General features: G+C 44.8%; 1 protein-coding gene across 2 annotated transcripts in view; it reads left to right on the top strand.

Moving 5' to 3' along the window:
- Window positions 1–27,082, top strand: part of MMEL1 (membrane metalloendopeptidase like 1) — a 307,801-nt gene that overhangs the window by 221,643 nt on the left and 59,076 nt on the right. For both annotated transcript variants that reach the window (XM_073603585.1, XM_073603583.1), the window contains exons 10-13: window positions 617–706; window positions 2,418–2,554; window positions 19,417–19,510; window positions 22,494–22,622. In XM_073603585.1, coding sequence (XP_073459686.1) covers window positions 617–706; window positions 2,418–2,554; window positions 19,417–19,510; window positions 22,494–22,622 — 450 coding nt within the window. The remainder of the gene's footprint in view (window positions 1–616; window positions 707–2,417; window positions 2,555–19,416; window positions 19,511–22,493; window positions 22,623–27,082) is intronic.

Raw genomic sequence — 27,082 nt, 5'->3', positions numbered from 1 at the left:
TTGGGATGTGGTGGAACAGGAAATTGGCATCATAGATGTGCAGCCGACAAATCCGCAGCAACTGTGTGATGCTATCATGTCAGTATGGACCAAAATCTCTGATGAATGTTTCCAACACCTTGTTGAATCTATGCCACCAAGAATGAAGGCAAAAGGGGGTCCAACCCGGTACTAGCAAGGTGTACCTAATAAAGTGGCCGGTGATTGTATATGTGTTAGGCCTGTGGGAACAGGCAAACGGCTAACTACACAGACATCACATCCAAGAGGGTGACACCACTTTCTCATGTTAGAGATCTGGAGTATAGCGGTGTCACCTTCCCATGCTCACTTCCTTGCATGCAGTGCTACCTGATTGGCTCCTTGTGATGTTCCTCCCTCCCTTCTTCAGTATGATTGTTGCTGTACTGGCAATGGCAGGAGGCTGAAATAAAGATAGATTCAGTTACTTATATTAGCTGCCAGTAAAATAGTGTATATTTTACTATTTTTTTATAGAAACCTAAACTGCATTTAATTTCACGTTTTTTGTATGTGACCCGAGTTAATTTTTTAAAATAATTTTAACAATAGTCATTGTAATTCATTGACATTTTTCTCTGTCTCTGGACTCCAGGCCACGGCTCCGTCCGAGGAGCGCAATGATGTCACCTTGCTGTACAATAAAATGACAGTGACGGAGTTCCAGCAGAGGTTCGCCATAGAGGTATTGGACTAGAAATCCACCAACATTGTCACAATGTCTGCTGGACATGGAATGGCAGGAAATTCTCCAGCGGGAAACACAGCAATAGATAGTTGTTGGGGGTCGGAGTTTTCCTTTAAAGCAGGAGTCTCCAAACTGCGGCCCTTTGCTTGCCTTTATCCGGCCCTTGGGGCTCTGTTCCATCCACTGATACCAACAATGCAGCAATATTCCTGCTACTGACACCAACAATGGGGCACTATTCCTCCCACTGACACCAATGACTGGGCGATATTCCTCCCACTGACACCAATGATGGGGCACTATTCCTCCCACTGACACCAATGATGGGGCACTATTCCTCTCACTGACACCAATGATGGGGCACTATTTCTCCCACTGACACCAATGATGGGGCACTATATCTCCCACTGACACCAATGATAGGGCACTATTCCTCCCACTGACACCAATGATGGGGCACTATTTCTCCCACTGACACCAATGATGGGGCACTATTTCTCCCACTGACACCAATGATGGGGCACTATTTCTCCCACTGACACCAATGATAGGGCACCATTCTTCCCACTGACACCAATGATAGGACACTATTCCTGCCACTGACACCAATGATGGGGCACTATTCCTCCCACTGATTGCAATGGCAGGGAACTATTCCTCCCACTGAAACCAATGATGGAACACTATTCCTCCCAATGAAACCAATGATGGGGCACTATTCCTCCCTCTGATACCAATGGTGGGGTACAATACCTTCCATTGACACCAATGACTGGGCACTATTCCTCCCACTGACACCAATTATGGGCAACTATTTCTCCCACTGACACCAATGATAGGGCACTATTCCTCCCACTGACACCAACGATGGGGCACTATTCCTCCCACTGACACCAACGATGGGGCACTATTCCTCCCACTGACACCAACGATGGGGCACTATTCCTCCCACTGACACCAACGATGGGGCACGTTTCCTCCCACTGACACCAACGATGGGGCACAATTTCTCCCACTGACACCAATGATAGGACACTATTCCTCCCACTGACACCAACGATGGGGCACTATTCCTCCCACTGACACCAACGATGGGGCACTATTCCTCCCACTGACACCAACGATGGGGCACGTTTCCTCCCACTGACACCAACGATGGGGCACTATTCCTCCCACTGACACCAACGATGGGGCACCATTTCTCCCACTGACACCAATGATAGGACACTATTCCTCCCACTGACACCAATGGTGGGGCACTATTCTTCCCCCTAATACCAAAGATGCATAGTTTAATCCCACTAACGCCAGGATAATTTCTACTCCCAATGGCCGCAATACGGCCCCCGTAAATTCTGGAGGACAGTAAACTGGCCCTTTGTTTAGAAGGTTCGGAGACCCCTGTTCTAAAGGAATATTTTTTATTGCTGGCTGTGTCCCTCTTGGAGATTTCTCTTCGCTACCTGTCCTGGTGATTTGTTGTTTGCGGCGGGAGGGAGGTCTAACCCGGCTCCACTGGCATCCAAAACTACAAATAAAAACCATTGTTGTGTAAGTTGAGTTTACATTCCACAACACGTCTGAGAAATACAGTATAAAGGAACCTAAACTGGGAAAGTAGGGAGGCTGCTATTCCTCCATGAAATGTGCATTGCCTGACTGCTATGTCCAGCCAATGGCTCATAGTTTTGTGTAAATATGTCTTTAGGACTTTAACTGGACCAGCTTCCTCCAGGGCGTCATGTCTTCTGTGAACATTCAGCTCCAGCCGGACGAGGAGGTGGTGGTCTATGGGGTCCCATACCTCAATCAGCTTAAAACAATCATCTCCAACTACTCATCAAGGTAATTATCCACGCTGTGTTTAGATTTCTGTTATTTACACAGAAGGACAATATTTACTTCCACCCCTCTCATGTAGACTCCAGACACTTTTTAAATCAATGGGATTCTTTTAATGATTCTTTATTATAGTCAAGTTATTTGATGGTTGACTGCAGCAGTGTGTACATTCCGGGGGTCCTGGGGTTTACGTGATGTATATTTGTATATAATGCCCGGCATTTCTGAACGTTGCATTGTATTGTTGGTTTACATAGAAAATTTGATTTTGGATATCATGTAGCTGAGAAGCTGAGATGGAGCCAAGTGAAGAAACTTCATAATGAGCTGTAATGAGCTGTTCAGAGACCAAAGGAAACTCTACACCGGCCTTTTTAAAACCTTTTTAAAAAGGAGGAAGCCTTGTAATAACTCCTAGGTCTTGGGGAACCCCCATAGGGGAACCCTTGAAATAACTCCTGTGTCTTGGGAAACCCCCATAGAGGAACCCTTGGATTACCTTGTGTGTCTTGGGGAAACCACCATAGAGGAACCCTTGAAGTAACTCCTGAGTCTTGGGGAAACCCCCAAAGAGGAACCCTTGAAATAACTCCTGGGTCTTGGGGAAACCACCATAGATGAACCCTTGAAATAACTTCAGTGTCTTGGGGAACCCCCATAGAGGAACCCTTGAAAAACTCCTGTGTCTTGGAAAACCCCCATAGAGGAACCCTTGGATTACCTTGTGTGTCTTGGGGAAACCACCATAGAGGAACCTTTGAAATAACTACTGAGTAGGGATGAGCCGAACACCCCCCGGTTCGGTTCGCACCAGAACCCGCGAACGGACCGAAAGTTCGCACGAACGTTAGAACCCCATTGACGTCTATGGGACTCGAACGTTCGAAATCAAAAGTGCTCATTTTAAAGGCTAATTTGCATGGTATTGTCCTAAAAAGGGTTTGGGGACCCGGGTCCTACCCCAGGGGATATGTATCAATGCAAAAAAAACTTTTAAAAACGGCCGTTTTTTCGGGAGCAGTGATTTTAATGATGCTTAAAGTAAAAAAAAAAAAGTGAAATATTCCTTTAAATATCGTACCTGGGGGGTGTCTATAATATGCCTGTAAAGTGACGCGTGTTTCCCATGTTTAGAACAGTCCCTGCACCAAATGTCATTTTTAAAGGAAAAAATCTCATTTAAAACTGCTTGCGGGTTTAATGTCATGTCGGGTCATGGCAATATGGATGAAAATCAGTGAGACAAACGGCATGGGTACCCCCCAGTCCATTACCAGGCCCTTTGGGTCTTGTATGGATATTAAGGGGAACCCCGCACCCAAATTAAAATAAGGAAAGGTGTGGGGCCACCAGGCCCTATATACTCTGAACAGCAGTATACAGGCGGTGCAAACAAGACAGGGACTGTAGGTTTGTTGTTAAGTAGAATCTGTTTGTAATTTTGAACATTTTTAACGTGTTTAGCTCCAGCCAAAAAATCTTTTCTAAGCTTTTTGGAAAACATAGGGAAGGGTTATCACCCCTGTGACATTTGTTTTGCTGTCTTTCCTCCTCTTCAGAAGATTTCACCTCACTTTTTTGTCCCAATGAAAAATGTTTTTTGAAAATTTGGGTTTTTTTGTGGAACAAGGATTGGAAAGCATCAGTGGAAAGGAGAAATTGTTTTCCCATATTAACTCTTACAGGAAAGAATTTCCCTTCCTAGGGGTAGATTTCATCTCACTTCCTGTTGTCTCCTTCCATTTGCAAGTAGGAGTCGTTTGTAAGTTAGATGTTTGAAAGTAGGGTCCTGCCCTATATACTCAGCAGAAATTTGGGCCTTAGGTGTTGCTGTGGCCACAACACTGTAAGCCCTCACAGGGCCCTGCTGTGAAATATTAGATCAAGAATTGTAATTACATGCCCCTGTTGAACAGGAGCTGAAAAATTAGGCCTTAGGCACTGGTGCTGGTGCCACAACACTGCAACCCCTCACAGACACTCTAGTTGGAACGCAGGAACGAGCCCTGCTGCAAAGTATTGCATCAAAAATTGTAATTACACGCCCCTGTTAGACAGGGGCAGAAAAATTGGGCCTTAGGCACTGGTGCTGGTGCCACAACACTGCAACCCCTCACACACACTCTAGTTGGAACGCAGGAACGAGCCCTGCTGCAAAGTATTGCATCAAAAATTGTAATTACACGCCCCTGTTAGACAGGGGCAGAAAAATTGGGCCTTAGGCACTGGTGCTGGTGCCACAACACTGCAACCCCTCACAGACACTCTAGTTGGAATGCAGGAACGAGCCCTGCTGCAAAGTATTACATCAAAAATTGTAATTACACGCCCCTGTTAAACAGGGGCTGAAAAATTGTGCCTTAGGCACTGGTGGTGGCGCCCAGAACCAAAAATGTTCTTACAAGCTATCAGCGTGATGATTGAGGAGGAAGAGGATAATTACTCAGGGATAGTCACTCAGCATCAGCATAGGCAGTCTTTGAAGGGATCTGAGATTTCAAAAAAAATTATTCGGTTACATCAGCATCAGGTGCTTGGTAGCTGGTGGTGATCCAAGACTCATTCATTTTTATGAAGGTCAGCCGATCGACCGAGTCGGTGGACAGACGCACCCTGTGATCGGTTACCACGCCTCCAGCAGCACTGAATGTGCGTTCCGAAAGAACGCTGGATGCAGGACAGGCCAGTAGCTCAATTGCATACTGTGCAAGCTCTGGCCAGTGATCCATCCTCAAGACCCAGTAACCCAGAGGATTTTCGGTGGGAAAGGTGTCCAAGTCTGATCTTGCCCCTAGGTATTCCTGCACCATGTAAAACAGACGCTGGCGATGGTTGCTGGAACCGATCATACCTTGGGGCTGCGGACCAAAAAATTGTCTGAACGCATCGGTCAGACGGCCACCTTCTCCACCGCTCCTTCTTTGACTGACCGAAGCCTCAGCAACACGTTGTCCAGAAACAGGAGTTTGTAACCTCCCAGTCTCTGGGAACGCGTTGCACAGACCTTTCTGCAAGGCCTCCCGAAGATGTTTCATCCTCTGCTCCCTCTGCGATGGCAAGATAAGGTCCGCAACCTTACCCTTGTAACGTGGATCAAGGAGGGTTGCCAGCCAGTATTGGTCCTTCTCCTTGATACCACGAATACGAGGATCCTTACGCAGGCTTTGCAGGATCAGGGAGGCCATGCAGCATAGGTTTGCTGAGGCATTCGGTCCGGAGTCCTCTGGGTCACTAAGAACGACATGGTCCGCAGCCACCTCCTCCCAGCCACGTACAAGTCCATGTGTTTCTTGGGACTGATCCCTTAAAGACTGCTGCTGATGCTGAGTGCCAGGCTCCACCTCCATACTGACACAATCTTCCTCCTCCTCCTCTTCCTCCTCGTCCTCTTCCTGTGTGATCGGCGGGCACGCAGGAACACTGTCTGGATAAAGGGGGCCTTGAGAGCTAAGGAAGTCCTCCTCTTCCTGCCTCTGTTCTGCCTCAAGTGCCCTGTCCATTATTCCACGCAGCGTGTGCTCCAACAGGTGGACAAGGGGGACAGTGTCACTGATGCATGCACTGTCACTGCTCACCATCCTCGTGGCCTCCTCGAATGGTGACAGGACAGTGCATGCATCCCTGATCATGGCCCACTGGCGTGGGGAAAAAAAACCAAGCTCCCCTGACCCTGTCCTGGTGCCATAGTCGCACAGGTACTCATTGATGGCCCTCTGCTGCGTGTGCAGCCGCTGCAGCATGGCCAACGTTGAGTTCCACCTGGTGGGCATGTCACAGATTAGGCGGTTCTTGGGCAGGTTAAACTCCTTTTGGAGGTCTGTCAGCCGAGCACTGGCATTATATGACCGGCGGAAATGCACACAGACTTTCCTGGCCTGCCTCAGGACATCCTGTAAGCCCGGGTACCTGCCCAAGAACCGCTGCACCACCAAGTTAAGGACGTGAGCCAAACAGGGCACATGGGTCATTTGTCCCTGTCGGAGGGCAGAGAGGAGGTTGGTGCCATTGTCGCAAACCACCATTCCTGCCTTAAGTTGGCGTGGCGTCAACCACCTCTGAACCTGCCCCTGCAGAGCTGACAAAACCTCTGCCCCAGTGTGGCTCCTGTCCCCCAAGCACACCAGCTCAAGCACCGCATGGCATCTTTTGGCCTGCGTACTTGCGTAGCCCCTTGAACGCCTACAGAGCACCGCTGGTTCCGAGGAAGAGGCCATGGAGGAAGAAGAAGAGGAGGGGGTGGAGGAGAGAGGTGTGTCACAATCAGCATTTTGGAGGCGTGGTGGCGGAACAACCTCCAACACTACTGCACCTTGTCCTGCATCCTTCCCAGCTGCCAGCAGAGTCACCCAATGCGCCGTGTTCTTTGGTGTGGGTCTTTTAGATACGCTTGCCAACGAACTGCATGGCAGGTCAACATATGTCTGGTCAAGCATGTGGTACCCAAGCGGGAGATGTTTTGGCCACGCGAGATACGCTTGAGACATATGTTGCAAATAGCAGCGGTGCGATCTGATGCACTCGTCTCAAAAAAGGCCCACACCAAAGAACTTTTTGAATAACGCGCAGAGACTGCAGCGCCCTGCACATGTGGAGCTTTGGGGTGTGATGCAGTCAATGTGCTGCCCTTAGGCTGGCCCCTGGAGGGCATCCTGCCTCGTTGGTGATGTGCCGCCGCCTCCTCCTCCTCCTCCTCCTCCTCCTCTCTCCTATCAGGCACCCACGTTGAGTCAGTGACCTCATCATCCCCTCCCTCCTCATCACTGGAGCAAACCTGGCAGTATGCTGCAGCAGGGGGAGCATGACTGCCAGATTGCTGTCCTTCTTGGGCACCCCCTCTGTCCGTGCTCATGTTACTGCCTTCATCGAGCTCAGTATCGTCATCAGAGCCTTCCAAACGCTGGGCATCCTCCTGGAGCATGTACCCAACACTGTGGTCAAACAGTTCGAGGGAATCCTCATGAGGACATGGTGGAGCTAGGGAAGGAGTCACTGATGACATTGAGCTGAGGGAAGAGGCCGCTGCTTTGCCAGACAAAGCACCCTGGGCATGGGTGAGAGAGGATGAGGAGGATGAGGACGGCTTGGTCATCCACTCGACCAAGTCTTCCGCATGTTGCGGCTCAACACGGCCAGCTGCCGAAAAAAAGGCCAAGCGTGTCCCATGGCCACGTGCTGATGAGGATGCACCGTCTCCACGATCAGCACTAGACACAGAGCCTGCTTGCCCTCTCTTATTGGCTTGTGACTGTCTGCCTCTCCTTCTTGGCCTTCCAGACATACTAATGGCCTGTAGCTGCACTAAGCTGGGATAGAACACCTGTAATTTTCTTCAAGTAGCTTTATATACTGTAACCAGACAAGCCTGCCTGTCAGTAGGAAGATAACAGGAACGGATCTAGCTGAACACTGTGAGCAGGACGCACTGTACTAAATGTAAATAGTCTAGCTGCCTGACCGTGGTACTAATAGGATCAAATAGAACACCTGTAATTTTCTTCAGGTAGCTTTATATACTGTAACCAGACAAGCCTGCCTGTCAGTAGGAAGATAACAGGAACGGATCTAGCTGTACACTGTGAGCAGGACGCACTGTACTAAATGTAAATAGTCTAGCTGCCTGACCGTGGTACTAATAGGATCAAATAGAACACCTGTAATTTTCTTCAGGTAGCTTTATATACTGTAACCAGACAAGCCTGCCTGTCAGTAGGAAGATAACAGGAACAGATCTAGCTGAACACTGTGAGCAGGACGCACTGTACTAAATGTAAATAGTCTAGCTGCCTGACCGTGGTACTAATAGGATCAAATAGAACACCTGTAATTTTCTTCAGGTAGCTTTATATACTGTAACCAGACAAGCCTGCCTGTCAGTAGGAAGATAACAGGAACGGATCTAGCTGAACACTGTGAGCAGGACGCACTGTACTAAATGTAAATAGTCTAGCTGCCTGACCGTGGTACTAATAGGATCAAATAGAACACCTGTAATTTTCTTCAGGTAGCTTTATATACTGTAACCAGACAAGCCTGCCTGTCAGTAGGAAGATAACAGGAACGGATCTAGCTGTACACTGTGAGCAGGACGCACTGTACTAAATGTAAATAGTCTAGCTGCCTGACCGTGGTACTAATAGGATCAAATAGAACACCTGTAATTTTCTTCAGGTAGCTTTATATACTGTAACCAGACAAGCCTGCCTGTCAGTAGGAAGATAACAGGAACGGATCTAGCTGAACACTGTGAGCAGGACGCACTGTACTAAATGTAAATAGTCTAGCTGCCTGACCGTGGTACTAATAGGATCAAATAGAACACCTGTAATTTTCTTCAGGTAGCTTTATATACTGTAACCAGACAAGCCTGCCTGTCAGTAGGAATTTAACAGGAACGGATCTAGCTGAACACTGTGAGCAGGACGCACTGCACTAAATGTAAATAGTCTAGAAGATAACAGGAACGGATCTAGCTGAACACTGTGAGCAGGACGCACTGCACTAAATGTAAATAGTCTAGAAGATAACAGGAACGGATCTAGCTGAACACTGTGAGCAGGACGCACTGCACTAAATGTAAATAGCAGGAACGGATCTAGCTGAACACTGTGAGCAGGACGCACTGCATTAAATGTAAATAGTCTAGATAGAAGATAACAGGAACGGATCTAGCTAAACTGAATACAGTGTATATATATATATGCAACACCTGGGATGCATATATATACACAATACACTGTAAGTGCAGCTAACTGACTGACTGTTCTGCCTAATCTATCTAACTCAAATCAAATGACACTGTCTCTCTCTCTCTCTCTATCTCTCAGCACACCGGAACACACACTACACAGGGCCGCCGTGCAGGCGGCCTTATATAGTGTGGGGTGTGTACTAAATCCCCTGAGCCATAATTGGCCAAAGCCACCCTGGCTTTGGCCAATTACAGCTCTCTCTACTGACGGCGCTGTGATTGGCCAAGCATGCGGGTCATAGTGCATGCTTGGCCAATCATCAGCCAGCAATGCACTACGATGCCGCAGTGAATTATGGGCCGTGACGCGCCACACGAATTTAGCGCGAACGGCCCATAACGTTCGCAATTCGGCGAACGATCGAACAGCCGATGTTCGAGTCGAACATGGGTTCGACTCGAACACGAAGCTCATCCCTACTACTGAGTCTTGGGGAAACCCCCAAAGAGGAACCCTTGAAATAACTCCTGGGTCTTGGGGAAACCACCATAGATGAACCCTTGAAATAACTTCTGTGTCTTGGGGAACCCCCATAGAGGAACCCTTGAAATAACTCCTGGGTCTTGGGGAACCCCGTAGAGTAACCCTTAAAATAACTCCTGGGCCTTGGAGAAACCCCCATAGAGGAACCCTTAAAGTAACTCATGGATCTTGGGGAAAACCACATAGAGGAACCCTTGAAATAACTTCTTAGAGAACCCCTTCTAATAATTGCTTTATCTACAGCTCAGGGTACATTGGCATTAACAGTAAGAGCCCTTTCACACTGGGGCGGGCGGCGGTGGCCGTAAAGCGCCGTTATTGTAAGCGGCGCTTTACCGTTGGTATGCGGCCGCTAGCGGGGCGGTTTTACCCCCCGCTAGCGGCCGAGAAATGGTTAAAAACCACCGCAAAGGGCAGGAGCGGTGAAGGAGCGGTATACACTCTGCTCCTTCACCGCTCTGAAGATGCTGCTAGCAGGACTTTTTTTCCCGTCCTGCCAGCGCATCGTTCCAGTGTGAAAGCCCTCGGGGCTTTCACACTGGAATGAAAGCAGCAGCACTTTCGGGTCGGTTTTCAGGCGCTATTATTAGCGCAATAGCGCATGGCAAACCGCCCCAGTGTGAAAGGACCTGAAGCTGACGTATAAAAATAAGTGGAAGGGAATGTGGCATACTTAGCTCTATATAACAAAATTATTTTTATTAATCACAGTAAATCAAAACAAAACAAATAATAAAAAAGGCCAGAAATAAAATGCTGATTGTATAAATTGTAGTGTTCCCTCACATTGGTTGTTTTTGGAAAAGTGCCCTCAACATTGGGAGTCAGTGAAGAGCTCCCTTACATTGGTGGTCAGTAGAGAAGAGCTCATTTAGATTAGTGGTAAGTTCAAGAAGGACCACTGTGCATTGGTGGTCTGTGGAAGAAGGGTCCCAATACACTGGTGGTTAGTGGGAGAGGACCCCAATACCTTGGTTGTGAGTAGGAAGAAAACCTTTACATTGGTGGTCAGTAGGAAGAATGTTCTTACATTTGTGGTCAGTGGAAAAAATGCTCCTTACATTTGTGGTCAGTGGGTTGAATGCTCCTTAAATTGGCAACCAGTAGGAAGAATGCTCCTTACATTGGTGGTCAGTGGAATGAATGTCCCTTACGGTGGTGGTCAGTGGGAAGAATTCCCCGTATAGTGGTGGTCAATGGGATGAATGCCCTTACATTGGTCATCATTGTAAGGTCAAAGGACTAGTCATCAGAATTGATTATGGGCTCCCAGTGGCTGATCTATGACAATTACTAACTTTCTATGCCTTGTTCTGTACTGTGTCTCTGTGTGGAGGTAAATTGTATCGAAGAGAAATCATGGATTTTAAATGCACCAATGTAGTAAAAATTAGTAATTTTTATTAATAACAGATGTACAAAAATATCTTAAAAACATATAAAATACAAACTTTTACAGGCGGTAATCAGCTCATCCAACTCTAGCCGCTGGGCCCGGGTCAATAAGTGTAATGACCACTGGGGGTTCCCTTAACAGAGTGGGAGCAGAATACCATTTTTGGGGGTACAAGCTCGACGTGTTTTGCGATGTGACGCTTCTTCGGGAGCTTATCAGTACTTTTCACAAAACCTAAGTATATGTATACAGAACAGCGATGAGGTTTAGTTCCCCTCTTTAGGTAATTCAGCACTGTGGCCAGTGGGAGTACACAATGTCCCATTGTTGGTTTTAATGGAAGTAATAGTGTCCAATCATTGGTGTCAGTGGGAGGAATAGTGCCCCAACAATGGTGTCCGTGGGAGAAATAGTGCCCCATCATTGGTGTCAGTGGAAGGAATGGCACCCCGTCAGTGTTGTCAGTTGGAGGAGTAGTGCCCCAAGGGCCAGGTAAAAGGCAAACAAAGAGCCACATTCGGCCCTTGGGCCACAGTTTGGAGACCACTGCCCTAGATGATCTCACCTTGCAGATATACAGCTATGAGGCTCAAGGCACAGCTTTTTTTTTTCAGGAAGACTTTAAGGCAAAGGGTACATTTTTCGGGATACTACTTAGACACAATTACCATCACTAGACGTCCCCTACAAGATAACAAACTTTTGCTTTTTTGAGTTCAAATACACTTTAAAGGGTTAATTTCTTGCCCGCAAGCTGCAGTTTCCAAAGCGAGGAAAGTCCTTTCTTGTATTAAGAGAGGTATGGACTCTAGAGAGAGAGAGATATAATTTTGCTCCCCTGTACAAATCATTAGTAAGACCTCATCTGGAATATGCAGTTCAGTTTTGGGCACCAGTTCTCAAAAAGGATATCAGGGAACTGGAGAAAGTGCAGAGAAGAGCAACCAAGCTGATAAGAGGCATGGAGGAGCTCAGCTATGAGGAAAGATTAGAGGAACTGAATTTATTCTCTCTTGAGATTAAGGGGGGATATGATCAACATGTCCAAATATATAAGGGGTCCATATAGTGAACTTGGTGTTGAGTTATTCTCTTTACGGTCAACAGAGAGGACACGGGGGCACTCTTTACGTCTAGAGGAAAAGAGATTTCATCTCCAAATACGGAAAGGTTTCTTCACAGTAAGAGCTGTGAAAATGTAGAATAGACTCCCTCCAGAGGTGGTTCTGGCCAGCTCAGTAGATTGCTTTAAGAAAGGCCTGGATTCTTTCCTAAATAAACATAATATAACTGGGTACTGACATTTATAGGTAAAGTTGATCCAGGGAAAATCCGATTGCCTCTTGGGGGATCAGGAAGGAATTTTTTCCCCTTCTGTAGCAAATTGGAGCATGCTCTGCTGGGTTTTTTCGCCTTCCTCTGGATCAACCGTGGGTATAAAATTGGGTATATTGGATTGTACAATATTTTTTATTTTATTTATTTATTGTTTTTAAGGTTGAACTGGATGGACTTCTTTCAACCTAACTATGTAACCATCACTAGATGTCCCCTACAAGATAACAAACATTGCTTATTGAGTTCAAGTCCACTTTAAAGGGTTAATTTCTTGCCCAGTTTAAATCTATTGCTCCAGAGGCCATTTTACTATGTAAACTTCAATTCAAATTTGCATTTTTCTTAGCAGCCTGTCATGAGAAGGTCTGTCCATGGATTAATGTCTGTGCAATCGATCTTTGGTTTATTTAAAGCTTTCCAGAACCATTTATTGTTCTTACCCCACCGCGATCGCAATGTTAATAGTTGTGTTTTTCCTTCCAATAACTTGTTTGTAGATGGGATCCAAAGCCTCGTTGTTATTTCATACCCCATTGGGGGGGGGGGGGGGGGGGTAATCACACGCAGTTTATATCAAGTTAAGGAGTCCTCTCATTATCGCACAAGTTGTGTTTACATTCGAAGTGCGGTGACTGGGGAAATAGAAAACTTGAAAACAACAAACTCGAGACGCATAGTTTTGCTATCTTTTGCATCTTTTAGGGTGCCAAATAACATAAACTAATTAAAATCTACTTATAAAGATATTATATCAGCTAATCTTCTTAAAACAACCAAAAAATATCACATTTGAGGAAGATAATCCCATAGGAGGGCATAATTATCGAAAAATATACATTGTAATTGTAAAAAAAAAAAAAGTTTAAACAGACTTTAAGAGGCATGTGTACTGTGTACTTGTAACCCTTCTTTTTGTATCACTTAGATGACTAGGACACAATTGAGTTCATGACAGAAAACGGTAAATAACAAAACCATTAAAAACCCAAAAGTCTACCTTTGTAAATAAAGTGAAACTCCAAAAAAATGGCCTCCCAAATTTTAGAATATTTTAAAAAGAATTTAAAAAAATATATATGGCAAAATTCTAAAATGATGGTCAAGTGGGAGATTCTGAGGGAGGACGGGTCTTCAGCCCAGCAGTTCTGCTTTAGAAAATGAACTACATAGCCCATTATTCTTCAGCAGGGCTTTTTTTTCTCTCAGAAAATACACTCTACACTAAGGACACCTTTACACACACATGAACATGGCATCCCAATCTTAGTCCGTAGGGTTCAGTATTGAGTTGGCCCACCCTTTGCAGCTATAACAGCTTCAACTCTTCTGGGAAGGCTGTCCACAAGGTTTAGGAGTGTGTCTATGGGAATGTTTGACCATTCTTCATGAAGAGCATTTGTGAGGTCAGGCACTGATGTTGGACGAGGAGGCCTGGCTCACAGTCTCCGCTCTAATTCATCCCAAAGGTGTTCTATCAGGTTGAAGGCAGGCCAGTCAAGTTCCTCCACCCCAGACTCGCTCATCCATGTCTTTATGGAGATCTTGCTTTGTGCACTGGTCCCAATCATTTGGTGGAGGGGGGATTATGGTGTGGGGTTGTTTTTCAGGGGTTGGGCTTGGCCCCTTAGTTCCAGTGAAGGGAACTCTTAAAGTGTCAGCATACCAAGACATGGACAATTTCATGCTCCCAACTTTGTGGGAACAGTTTGGGGATGGCCCCTTCCTGTTCCAACATGACTGCCCACCAGTGCACAAAGCAAGGTCCATAAAGACATGGATGAGCGAATTTGGGGTGGAGAAACTTGACTGGCCTGCACAGAAGAGTTGAAGCTGTTATAGCTGTAAAGGGTGGGCGAACTCAGTATTGAACCCTACGGACTAAGACTGGGATGCCATTAAAGTTCATGTGTGTGTAAAGACTGTCCCAATACGTTTGGCAATATAGTGTAGATGCAGGTACTCCCCCCTTCTGAGTCACCCCTTGTCTCCGCACCCCACTTACCTCTGAGCGCCGTCTCTTGGTTCCACCCCTTACCCACCGCCTAGTACTGCCCCGTTTACAGAACACAGGATCATTTTGTGATACTAAGAATTTTTTTGTGTGGAATTTGTTAATGATAAGAAGAAAAAGTAGTAAAATAGATCCCCTGCAGCCAGCAACAATAGACCCCCTGCAAAAAATACCCCCACAGCAACAATAGATCAACCCAAGGAACAATAGAACCCCACCAGCAACAATAGATCAACCCAAGGAACAATAGAACCCCACCAGCAACAATAGATCAACCCCAGGAACAATAGAACCCCACCAGCAACAATAGATCCATCCAAGGAACAATAGAACCCCACGAGCAACAATAGATCACCTAGAAGCCAGGAACTATAGATCTCTCCCTTAACAGTAGATCACTCTGCAACAATTGACTCTGGTCCGGCAGCATCTTGAGTATGCTGTCCAGTTCTGGTCACCAGTCCTCAGGAAGGATGTGCTGGAACTGGAGAGAGAGTGCAGTGAAAGGTAACAAAGTTAATTAAGGGACTGGAGGACCTCAGCTATGGGAAAAGACTACAAGCACTAAACTTATTCTCTCTGAAGAAGAGACACTTGAGAGGGGGATATGACAGCGATATACAAATACCTCACTGGTGACCCCAGCATAAGAAAAAACTTTTCAGTGGAAGTTTAACCACTTAAGGACCGCTTCACGTACATGTACAGTGCGGCCCTTACTCACATAATCACGTACCTGTACGTCATCGCTCTCGTCGACCCTCTGTGATTGGGCACAGCGGAAGCCAATCAGGGGGTGCGACGGCTGCGATGGTCAACGGCCACCCACAAACGTTCAGAGCAGAGACAGGACGGCGGTCTGCCTATGTAAACAAGGCAGACCACTGTTCTGTGAAGAAGGAAAATGGAGATCTTGTGTCTCTGATAAGCAGAAACACGTATCTCTCTTTTTGATGTTAACCCCTTCCCTGCCAGTGTCATTTATACAGTGACAGTGCTTTTTTTTTTAGCACTAATCACTGTATTGGTGTCACTGGTCCCCAAAAAGTGTCACTTAGTGTCAGATTTGTCCCGCTAAAAAAAAAATCGATGATTGCTGCCATTACTAGTTAAAACAAAAAAAATAAAAAGTCCATAAACATTTAAATCCACTAGTTTGTAGATGCTACAACTTTTGCGCAAAGTAGCAGAATACATATTGGCCTAAATTGATGAAGAAATTCGATTTTTTTTTATTTTTTTATTGAATGTGCAGCAGAAGGTAAAAAATGTTTTTTTTTTTTAAATTGTCTCTTTTTTTGTTTATAGCGCAAAAAATAAAAAACGCAGAGGTGATCAAATACCACCAAAAGAAAGTTATATTTGTGGGGGAAAAAAGACGTCAATTTTGTTTGGGTGCAACGTCGCGCGACCGCGCAATTGTCAGTGCAGTATCACAAAAAATTGGCCAGGTCAGGAAAGGGGGGTAAAAACCTTCAGGAGCTGAAGAGGTTAAAAAGACACGCCGGGTTCTTTATTGTCAGAGCAGTGAGGATTTGGAACTCCCTTCCGCAAGCAGTGGTATCAGCAGGGAGTGATGCTAGTTTCAAAAAACTTTTAGATGAGCATCTTAATGATCGCAACATACAGGGACATGGGATTCAATATTGACGTAAACTCACACAAACACACACCACAGGTTAAAACTGGGTGGACTGGTGTCTTTATTCAACCTTAATAAATATATATATATAATAATTAACCCCGAACAACAATAGATCCCAATGCAACAAATACACCCACAGCAACAATAGATCACACCCAGGAATAATAGGCCCCCACCAACAACAATACATCTTCCAGCAGCCAAGAACAATAGATCCCTGCCTAAACAGTAGATCCCTCCCAGCAATAATTGGCCCCCTAGAACCATAATACCCCCCCTCCCCCTATCAACAATAGATCCTTACCTCAACAATAGATACCAGGGACAATAAATCTCCCAGCAGCTAACATCAATAGACCCTCCAGCGCACCCCTTGTCATTACATACATTGGGGGAAATAATTATTTGATCCCCTGCAGATTTTATAAGTTTGCCCACTTACAAAGAAATGAAAGGTCTATCATTTTTTATCATATTTTAAATGATAGAGACAGAATATCAACCACAAATCCAGAAAAAAACACATAATACAAATGGTATAAATTGAGTTGCAATTTCAGTGAGTAGAATAAATATTTTATCCCCAAGCAAGACATGACTTAGTTGTTGGTGGAGAAACTTTTGTTGGCGATCACAGAGGTAAGAGGTTTCTTGTACTTGGTGATCAGGTTCACACACATCTCAGATTCTGGTCCACTCTTCTTTACAGGTCTCCTCTAAATCCTCAAAGTTTCTTGCCTGTCGCTTGGCAACTCGAAGTTTCAGCTCCCTCCATACATTTTCTATAGGATAAAGGTTTGGAGACTGGCTAGGCCACTCCATGACCTTAATGTGCTTCTTTTTGAGCCACTCCTTTGTTGCCTTGGTGGTATGTTTTGGGTCATCGTCATGCTGGAAGACCCATCAACGACCCATCTTCAGTGTTCTGGTTGAGGGAAGAAGGCTGTCATCCAAGATTTTACAATACATGGCAAAGTCATGGCAAAGTCGGCCTGTACTTTTAGCAGAGAAACAGCCCCAAATCATCTTGTTTCCACCTCCATGCTTGACTGTAGGTATGGTGTACATAGGGTCATAGTCAGCATTTTTCTTCCTCCAAACACGGCAAGTCGAGTTAATCCCAAAGAGTTAAATTTTGGTCTCGTCTGAACACAGCACTTTCTCCCAATCCTTCTCTGAATCATTTAGATGTTCATTGGCAAACTTCAGACAGGCCTGTACATGAGCCTTCTTGAGGAGGGGAACCTTGCGGGCGCTGCAGGATTTCAATCCATATTGGTGTATTGTGTTACTGATGGTTTGTTTGGTGACTGTGGTCCCAACTGCCTTGAGATCATTCATCATTCCCTCACTTTTCTCATGGTCATCCTTACCCCATGAGGCTGAAATCTTGCATGGAGCTCCAGACTGAGGGCAATTGATGGTTATTTTGTATTTCTTTCGTTTGAGAGTAATCGCTCCAACAGTTGTCTCCTTCTCACCAAGCTTCTTGCTGATGGTCTTCTAGCCCATTCCAGCCTTGTGCAGGTCTACAATCTTCTCTCTGACGTCCTTTGACAGCTCTTTGGTCTTCCCCATGATGGTGAGGTTTGAATGGAAGAAAGAGATTCTGTGGACAGGTGTCTTTTATACACATAACGAGTTGTCGTTAGGAGCTCCTTCTTACATTGACAGGACTAATCTGTGTACCACATGAGCACCTACTCTAGTCAGTCTGTGGGAGCCAGAATTATTGTGGGTTGTTAGGGGATCAAATACTTACTTTACTCACTGAACTGCAACTCAATTTATAACATTTGTGTTTTTTCTGGATTTATTTTCTTTCTCTTTCATTTAACCGCTTCCCGACCACCCCACGTACATTTACTGCAGCAGGGCGGCCCGTGTGAGCAAAACCACGTACCTGTACATGATTTTGTGCACGTGGTCGGGGGGCATGCGCACCCTTGTGGTGTGCCGCTCCCGCTGTGATTGGACACAGCGGGAGCCAATCAGTGGGTTCGACGGCCGCGACAGCCGCCGCGACCCATCGATCGTTCACAGGAGAGATGGATTAGCGGTGTGCCGATGTAAACAACGCACAACGTTGATCTGTCAGGGAGGAAAAGTGAGAGATCGTGTTTCAGCTAAGCTGAATCAAGACCTCTCTTTTCCTCCAGTGTAACACTCCCCCGCCCCAGTTAGAAACACCTCCCAGGGAACACATTTAACCCCTTGATCGCCCCCTAGTGTCAACCCCTTCCCTGCAAGTGACATTTATACAGTAATCAGTGCATTTTTATAGCACTGATCGCTGTATAAATGTCACTGGTACCAAAAAAAGTGTCGGATCTGTCCACCGCAATGTCGCAATCCCGCTAAAAAACGCTGATCATCGCCATTACTAGTAAAGAAAAAAGAAAATGAAAGTGCCATAAGTCTATCCCCTAATTTGTTGACTCTATAACTTTTGCGCAAACCAATCAATATACACTTATTGCAATTTTTTTTCCAAAAATATGTAGAAGAATACATATTGGCCTAAATTGATGAAGAAATTGGTTTATTTTTTATTGTTTTTCTGGATATGTATTATAGCAGAAAGTAAAAAATTTTGTTTTTTTCAAAATTGTCTGTATTTTTTTGTTTATTGCGCAAAAAATAAAAACCGCAGGGGTGATCAAATACCACCAAAAGGAAGCTCTATTTGTGGGGTAAAAAAAGGACATCAATTTTATTTGTGTACAGCGCGGCACGACCGCGCAATTGTCAGTTAAAGCGACGCAGTGCCGTATCGCAAAAAATGGCCTGGTCAGGAAGAGGGCTGGAGTGGTTAAAATACACCTATGATTAAAGTGATAGACCCTTGATTTCTCTGTAAGTGGCCAAACGTACAAAATCTGCAGGGGATCAAATAATTATTCCCCCCCCCCCCCCCCCCACTGTACATTCAATGCTGGAGGGGTCGGAACTGCGTGTCCACTGATAAAAAAAAGTCCTGTCTTTCAGTGACCTAACGCTATATGCTCTCACATTTCCAATATCTGACTATAAGATCATTGTGATACGACCTTTTTTTTTTTTTTTTGATGGGCTGTGACCTGTTTTGTTTGTCAGACCAATTCCAGACCAACAGATTTTAATATTACATTTCTGTACGGGGAAGAATCATATCAAAGACTTCCCTTAATATCAGTTATAGGCAAAACTATCAGTGACTTTATTCTCACTAAGCAGAAGGTCTTTTCACTTTCTCTCTTTCAGCACTTTACAGAACTACCTAGTCTGGCGTTTGGTAATAGACCGAGTGAGCAGCTTGAGCAGGCGCTACAAGGACGCCCGGGCCAATTACAGAAAGGTAATACGCAGAGGTCATTAAAATTATTTCTTGCGTAATATCACCTTTTTATCAAAAATTTTTTTTTTTTCCATAAAAGTTTTATTTATTAAGACCCCTTTCACACTGGAGGCGTTTTTCAGGCGCTTTAGCGCTAAAAATAGGGCCTGTAAAGCGCCTGAAAAATGCCTCATCTGCAATCCCAGTATGAAAGCCCCAATGCTTTCACACAGAGGCGCTGCGCTGGCAGGACATCAAAAAAAAGTCCCGCAAGCTGCTTCTTTGAGGTGATTTAGGCTAAAGCGCCCCTGCCCATTGAAATCAAGTTGGATGTTGTTACTGGTTATATCGTATCTTCCCACTGGATTAGATTATAATGTTTGGAGGTGTTATTTGAGTCCTTGGGATCACATATTTTTTATGTCATGATTAGCATGTTGTGTGTTCTTTTTTATGTTTTATGTTTACATGACCTTTTTAACTTTATCCAATTAAAAATCTCTAATACCTTTTATCCTATGTGTGTGCCTACAAAGTCCATGTTTGCTAGATCTTAGTTTTTTCCAATGGGCAGCGCTGCCAAGCGCTTCGTCAGCGGCGCTTTGCGGGTGCTTTTAACCCTTTATTCGGCCGCTAGCAGGGGTTAAAAGCCCCTCTAAAATGATGGTAAAGCGCCGCTAAAACTACGCCAACGCCCCCCGCGCTGTGAGTGTGGAAGGGCTCTTAAAGAGGAACTTCAGTCATTTTTTTCATCTTTCCATCTATTAAATTCTCTGCCTTTGTTGTTTTAACTTTGGATAGTAAAACATTTTTTTTCTGCCAGTAAATACCTTATACAGCCCACTTCCTGTTTCTTATCTGGTCAGTGGGAAGAATGCTTCTTACATTGGTGGTCAATGGGAAGGATGCTTCTTACATTGGTGGTCAGTGGGAAGAATGCTTCTTACATTGGTGGTCAATGGGAAGGATGATTCTTACATTGGTGGTCAATGGGAAGGATGATTCTTACATTGGTGGTCAATGGGAAGGATGATTCTTACATTGGTGGTCAATGGGAGGATTGCTTCTTACATTGGTGGTCAATGGGAAGGATGCTCCTTACATTGGTGGTCAATGGGAAGGATGATTCTTACATTGGTGGTCAATGGGAGGAATGCTTCTTACATTGGTGGTCAATGGGAAGAATGCTTCTTACATTGGTGGTCAATGGGAAGAATGCTTCTTACATTGGTGGTCAGTGGGAAGAATGCTTCTTACATTGGTGGTCAATGGGAAGAATGCTTCTTACATTGGTGATCAGTGAGAAGAATGCTTCTTACATTGGTGGTCAATGGGAAGAATGCTTCTTACATTGGTGGTCAGTGGGAAGAATGCTTCTTACATTGGTGGCCAATGGGAAGAATGCTCTTTTCATTGATGGTCTTTGGGAAGGATGCTTCTTACATTGGTGGTCAATGGGAAGAATGCTCTTTTCATTGATGGTCTTTGGGAAGGATGCTTCTTACATTGGTGGTCAATGGGAAGAATGCTCTTTTCATTGATGGTCTTTGGGAAGGATGCTTCTTACACTGGTGGTCAATGGGAAGAATGTGCCCCTTTCAGCGGTTACTTATCTGAGAGGCAAAAACTGTTCTTTGCTCAAGGAACCCCTTGCAATCTTTAGGTTTCCATGGAACCTTGGTTGAGAGAGGCTGTCTAATGGCCCGTACACATGAGTGGAATTTCCGGCAGAAAAATCTTGGATGGTTTTTCCAACGGAATTCTGCTCGAGCTTACCTTGCATACACACGGTCACACAAAAGTTCTCTGAACTTGCGACTGTGAAGAACGCGGTGACATACAACACTACAACGAGCCAAGAAAATGAAGTTCAATGCTTCAGAGCATGCATGTTTTTTTGCGCATCGGAATTGCATACAGATGATCGTATTTTCGGATAGGAACTTTTTCCGACCGAGAAATAGAGAACCTGCTCTCAATCTTTTGCTGGCTGCAATTCTGGCATACACACGGTCGCATTTTCCGACCAAAAGCTCTCATCTGAGATTTGCTGGCGGCATTTCCGATTGTGTGTACGGGGCATTGGGCTCAAGAAAGCCCACTCTTATGGCTCGCTTTACACTCTCTAAGACAGAGAGACTGCAGATCTTTATCACCACCATGCTCAACCACAGAAGACAATCACAAGTCATTATCAGTGTTGTTTAGGTTGTATATAAGGTCTCCAGCATGGGAAGCACCCTGTGAAGTCCACCAGTCACTTTGACTTTTTTGCCTCTTCTTGCGGCGTCCATTATCCAGAATGGAGGAGAGGATGTAAGTAGTGGAAGGAGATGCAAGTTGCAACAGGAGCATGAAAGGATCCTGGCACTGGGCTGCTATTGTAAAAATGCTAAAGCATGCCCTAACAACCTCTGGAAGAACTCTAGGGTCTCAGAGACCTATGGTCGAGAATGGTTGCCTTAACCACTAGTGGTATCTATCAAAAAACTGATAAACCTGTACATGACATATTGTGATGAAAATATGGAACAGCAAGCGTCACTGGATTTGACCTAGTAACAGCCTGTCCCTGTGCAGCAAAGCTCAGACTTGAAGAGAGAGAAGCGACAAAAGTAGCCAATCAGTTGTGTTGCAGTGCACATGCAGTGTGCACTGCAGCACAATGAGATAAGCTCATCAGTGTACTGCTTCTCTCTTTTACAGCCTGGCTAAGGAACAAGACTTGTGAGTGCTACTGAACGGCAGCAGAGAACAATTAGGTTCCTTCCCTGCCAGACCTGGCTGGGTTCTGTGGCAAAGCTGTGTAAATCTTAGGACTGGATGGATAGAAATACAAATCCTTTACCAGGTATACCTGTTCACATATATGTACTTCATCTGTGAATTTAACTGTTTGCCAAGAGTTCAGCTTCCATAAATTGGGCGGTAGGATGTTGGATGTTGGAATCTTCCTACACAAGGTTATGGAGCAAATAATAAAACATTGTGTTTATTTCGGCAGGCTCTCTACGGAACCACATTAGAGGAAGCTCGCTGGAGGGAGTGCGTCAGCTACGTCAACAGCAACATGGAGAATGCGGTCGGTGCCATGTACGTCAAGGAAACATTTGCTGGTGAGAGCAAAAGGATGGTATGTAACCTTTCCCGTTATCGACCTATCCATCTATAAGTGGCCTGCTCAAAAATATTACCACATCATAAATAAGTTGCAGTCTTGTCAAACATTCCCAGCTTTATTAGAAACATATTGCCAGTCCGATCTCCCAGGCATGTTCTATGGAGTGCTTCCTGGTATGAGATGTTCCAGGTGCAGCCACTGTTGTCCAGAATATGGCAGATACTCAGAGCACGCCCTCAACATGTGCCGCCCCTTGCCTTGGCTTCTTTGTACAACCGCAACATACAGGGATATACAATGTAATACTGACATATAATCACACACATAGGTTGGACTTGATGGACTTGTGTCTTTTTTTCAACCTCACCAACTATGTAACTATGTAATGTATAGATTTTGGTATTTTTTTTATTTTATTGTCTGTTATGTTAAAGCAAAATTGTAAACTACATCTGAACACCAGGCGAACGGCTAAATATATTACTGAAAGCATTTAATGTAGATGTTTTACATGCCAGAGGATTTGTAGATGAAAGCTGAACTCAAGGAACATATAAAAAGACATAAATAAATCCAGCTCTGTATTCATTATTGCATCATTAAAGTAGTATTAAACCCTTATGCCCTGTACACACGACTGGTTTTGCTGTCGGAATAAACTCTGAAGGTTTTTTTTTTCTCCTCAAGCTGTCTTGCATACACACGGTCACACCAAATTCCGACCGTCAAGAACGCGGTGACGTACAACACGTACGACGGGACAACACGTACGACGGGACAACACGTACGACGGGACAACACGTACGACGTCTCGTACTTGCTTCAGAGCATGCGTCATTTTTGGTACATCGAAACAGCATACAGACGAGCGGTTTTCCTGATAGGAATTTGTTCCGTCGGAAAAATATAGCAAATTGAAAAGAAAGGATTTCCTCTAGGTGGGATAGGGCAGATGGCAAATGAAATATGAAAAAAAGTTGAAAAAGTATAAAAAGGTATATAAAATTTTAATGGAAAACATTTTTAAAATAATGAGCGCATATACAATTTACAAAACAATATCATAATGGTATTCTGGAAATGAATGATCATACAATACCGTACAATTTGTACAGACAAAAACCGCAGAGGTCTGTTGAATTGGAAGTAAATGCAACAGAAATACCCAACGCGTTTCAAAATTTGCCTGGGTTGCTATTTCTTCATCAGGGGGTGTATGCGATTTGTCGCAGAACGTAAGAACGTCGTACAGACTGTATGGCTCTTGAGATTTAACTCATATCCAGAAAGAAAATGTGTTGCAGCTGTTGGCCCAAAAGGCCCTCTACCCGGCGAGGTGGATTAAAACATCACCACATAGTGGCAGGTCCCAAGGCAGCAGGGGGAGGGGGGAAAAGAAAGGTCCCACACAAAGGACAACCCGGTATGGCCCTCCAAAATGAACCCCTTTCTTGCTGAGAGGGAGCCGAGCAGATGGGTGAAGCGGAAAAAGTGGCCTAAAGCGAAGACCTGCTAGTTGGTGCCCAAACGACCAAGTATATATATCAAGGGGCTTGACGGGGCCCGGAATCGGACAGTCAGTAAATCTGGCAAGTCTGGAAGCACGATATGACAGGTCGCTGTGTGGGTGGATCGAGGTGAGGATTATTTAATTAAATTGAATAACGACAAACTTGCAAAACAGTGAACAGACGCCAAGGCTAGTGGCTGAGAGTGGTTTGAGAATGACAACATACACTATATTGTCAAAAGTATTGGGACACCTGCCTTTACACTCACATACACTTTAATGACATCCCAGTCTTAGTCCATAGGGTTCAATATTGAGTTTGCCCACACTTTGCAGCTATAATAGCTTCAACTCTTCTGGGAAGGACGTCCACAAGGTTTAGGAGGGTGTCTATGGGAATGTTTGACCATTCTTCCAGAAGCGCATTTTGTGAGGTCAGGCACTGATAATGGACAAGAAAGACCTTCTTGCAGTCTCCGCTCTAATTCATCCCAAAGGTGTTCTATTGGCTGGAGGTGCAGGCCAGTAAAGTTCCTCCACCCCAAACTCGCACATCCATGTCTTTATGGACCTTGCTTTGTGCACTGGTGTGCAGTCATGTTGGAACAGGAAGGGGCCATCCCCAAACTGTTCCCACAAAGCTGGGAGCATGAAATTGTCCAAAATGTCTTGGTATGCTGACTCCTTAACAGTTCCTTTCACTGGAACTAAGGGGCCAAGCCCAACCCCTGAAAAACAACCCCCCACACCATAATCCCTCCTCCACCAAATGATTTGGGCTAGTGCACGAGCCAGGCCTTCTTGTCCAACATCAGTACCTGATCTCACAAATGTGCTTCTGGAAGAATGGTCAAACATTCCCATAGACACACTCCTAAACCTTGTGGACAGCCTTCCCAGAAGAGTTGAAGCTGTTATAGCTGCAAGGGGTGGGCCAACTTAATATTGAACCCTACGGACTAAGACTGGGATGCCATTAAAGTGTTACTAAACCCACAACAGTAAAATCTGTCTGTATGTGCAGAATAGCAAGCTTGTTATACTCACTGTGGAACTTAAGGGGTTAATCCTCGGCATTGTGTAAAAAATGCTCTTTGATCCTGTATGGACAGATCCTTCCCCTCCTGCAGGGTCTCTCTTGGCAAGGCCAGATAAGACACAGTGAGGGTAGTACTGCTGCACATGCTCAGTTTGGTCTCTATTGCTGGAGAGAACATTTCCTGTCTCAAACTGAGCTTTTCAGGTCACATGGTATGACATCACATATTTGGGTGTGTATACAGATCCTAAATGACAGCCCAGTCCCCCCTCCTCCTCCATGCCCAGTAACTAAAAAAATAACACGGTGGGTGGGATATCACATCTTGATTGATGGATGATCCACCTCCCATAACAGCATGAGGACACAGGCTATACTGGAAATCCCCTCCTACCTGAACACTCAGCACTCAGGCAGACCCTGCAGTTTCTCATGTGACCGTGGTATAAAGATCAGCCAAATAGGTATATAGCGGCAGTATTTTAATGTAAAAAGAAGATTCATAAGCTGTGGGCACTGTGGGGGCAGATGAACTGTTTTCATATTACTGGGTTTAGTAACACTTTAAAGTTCATGTGCATGTAAAGGCAGGTGTCACAATACTTTTGACAATATAGTGTATATACCCCAGAATAATAGGCCCCTTATATAGTATAACCAGTAACAACAAAGAAAGACAAAAAGTAACCAGGTGAGGGTGCCTCCGTACTATAATGCCCTGTACACACGACCGGTTTTGCCGTCAGAATAAACTCTGAAGGTTTTTCCAACGGAATTCCACTCAAGCTGTCTTGCCTACACACGGTCACACCAAATTCCGACCGTCCAGAACGCGGTGACGTACAACACGTACGACGGGACTAGAAAACGGAAGTTCAATAGCCAGTAGCCAATAGCTTCCGTCTCGTACTTGCTTCAGAGCATGCGTCGTTTGTGGTACATCACAACAGCATACAGACGAGCGGTTTTCCCGATAGGAATTGGTTCCTTCGGAAAAATTTAGAACATTTTCTATTTCTAGGTCCGTCAGAATTTTCAACGTAAAAAGTCAGATGGGGCATACACAGGATCGGAATATACGATGTCGGAATATACGATGAAAGGCTCCCATTGGACTTTTTCGTACACACGAGCGGACGTTCCGCTCGTGTGTACGTGGCATTAGGGTCTATAAGGGTAATAGAGAACAATGCAGTTCTCAATGGTTAAAGCCTAGAGAATATGCTAAGCAAACAGTATTTCAGAAATCATTTCAGAAATCAATCAGTCTCAGTTCATTCCACGCATGAATGTTGTTCAAAAGCACTTCAAAATTCCGTGTGCTGTTGACATTCGATATTGGAATTAATGGACTTTCACGAATGAAAATGACCTACGCTGTTAAAAATGAGTTTGTTCAAGAAAAAAGTCCAATTTCTCCGCTGAGGTTGAAAACGAATGTCGATTTAACCCCTCTAACCGTTAGAAAATCAAATGAATGTTCATAAAATTGATACATTCTCCACTGAAATTTTAACAGTGTATGGCCAACTTTAGACTTGCATTGGGAGTGGCTGCTCTGTAAGTAGATAGGTGTAAGTGGGAGTACTTACAAGGGTTTAAGTCAGCCTTTCTCAACCTTTTCAACACAGAGGAACCCTTGAAATAACTTTCCGATCTCAGGCAACCCCTACTAAAAATCACTATGTCTACAACTCATGATACAATAGTGTGATGGTCATTGGGAAGAATGCTCCTTACACTTGTGGTCATTGGGAATAATTACCCCCTTACAGATAGCTAAATGGATTAAGTGGGAACTTATCTTAGAGGTAGAAATTGCTCATTAGTCAAGGAACCTAGCAAACTCTGTAGGAACCCTGGTTTAGAGGATATGGCTCAAGGTGGGTGGAGGCTGTATGCTCACTAGTTGCCCATTAGGCC

Source organism: Aquarana catesbeiana, linkage group LG10 (assembly GCF_042186555.1).
Source record: "Aquarana catesbeiana isolate 2022-GZ linkage group LG10, ASM4218655v1, whole genome shotgun sequence".
Lineage (NCBI taxonomy): Eukaryota > Metazoa > Chordata > Amphibia > Anura > Ranidae > Aquarana > Aquarana catesbeiana.
This window is presented reverse-complemented; position numbering and strand designations above follow the sequence as displayed.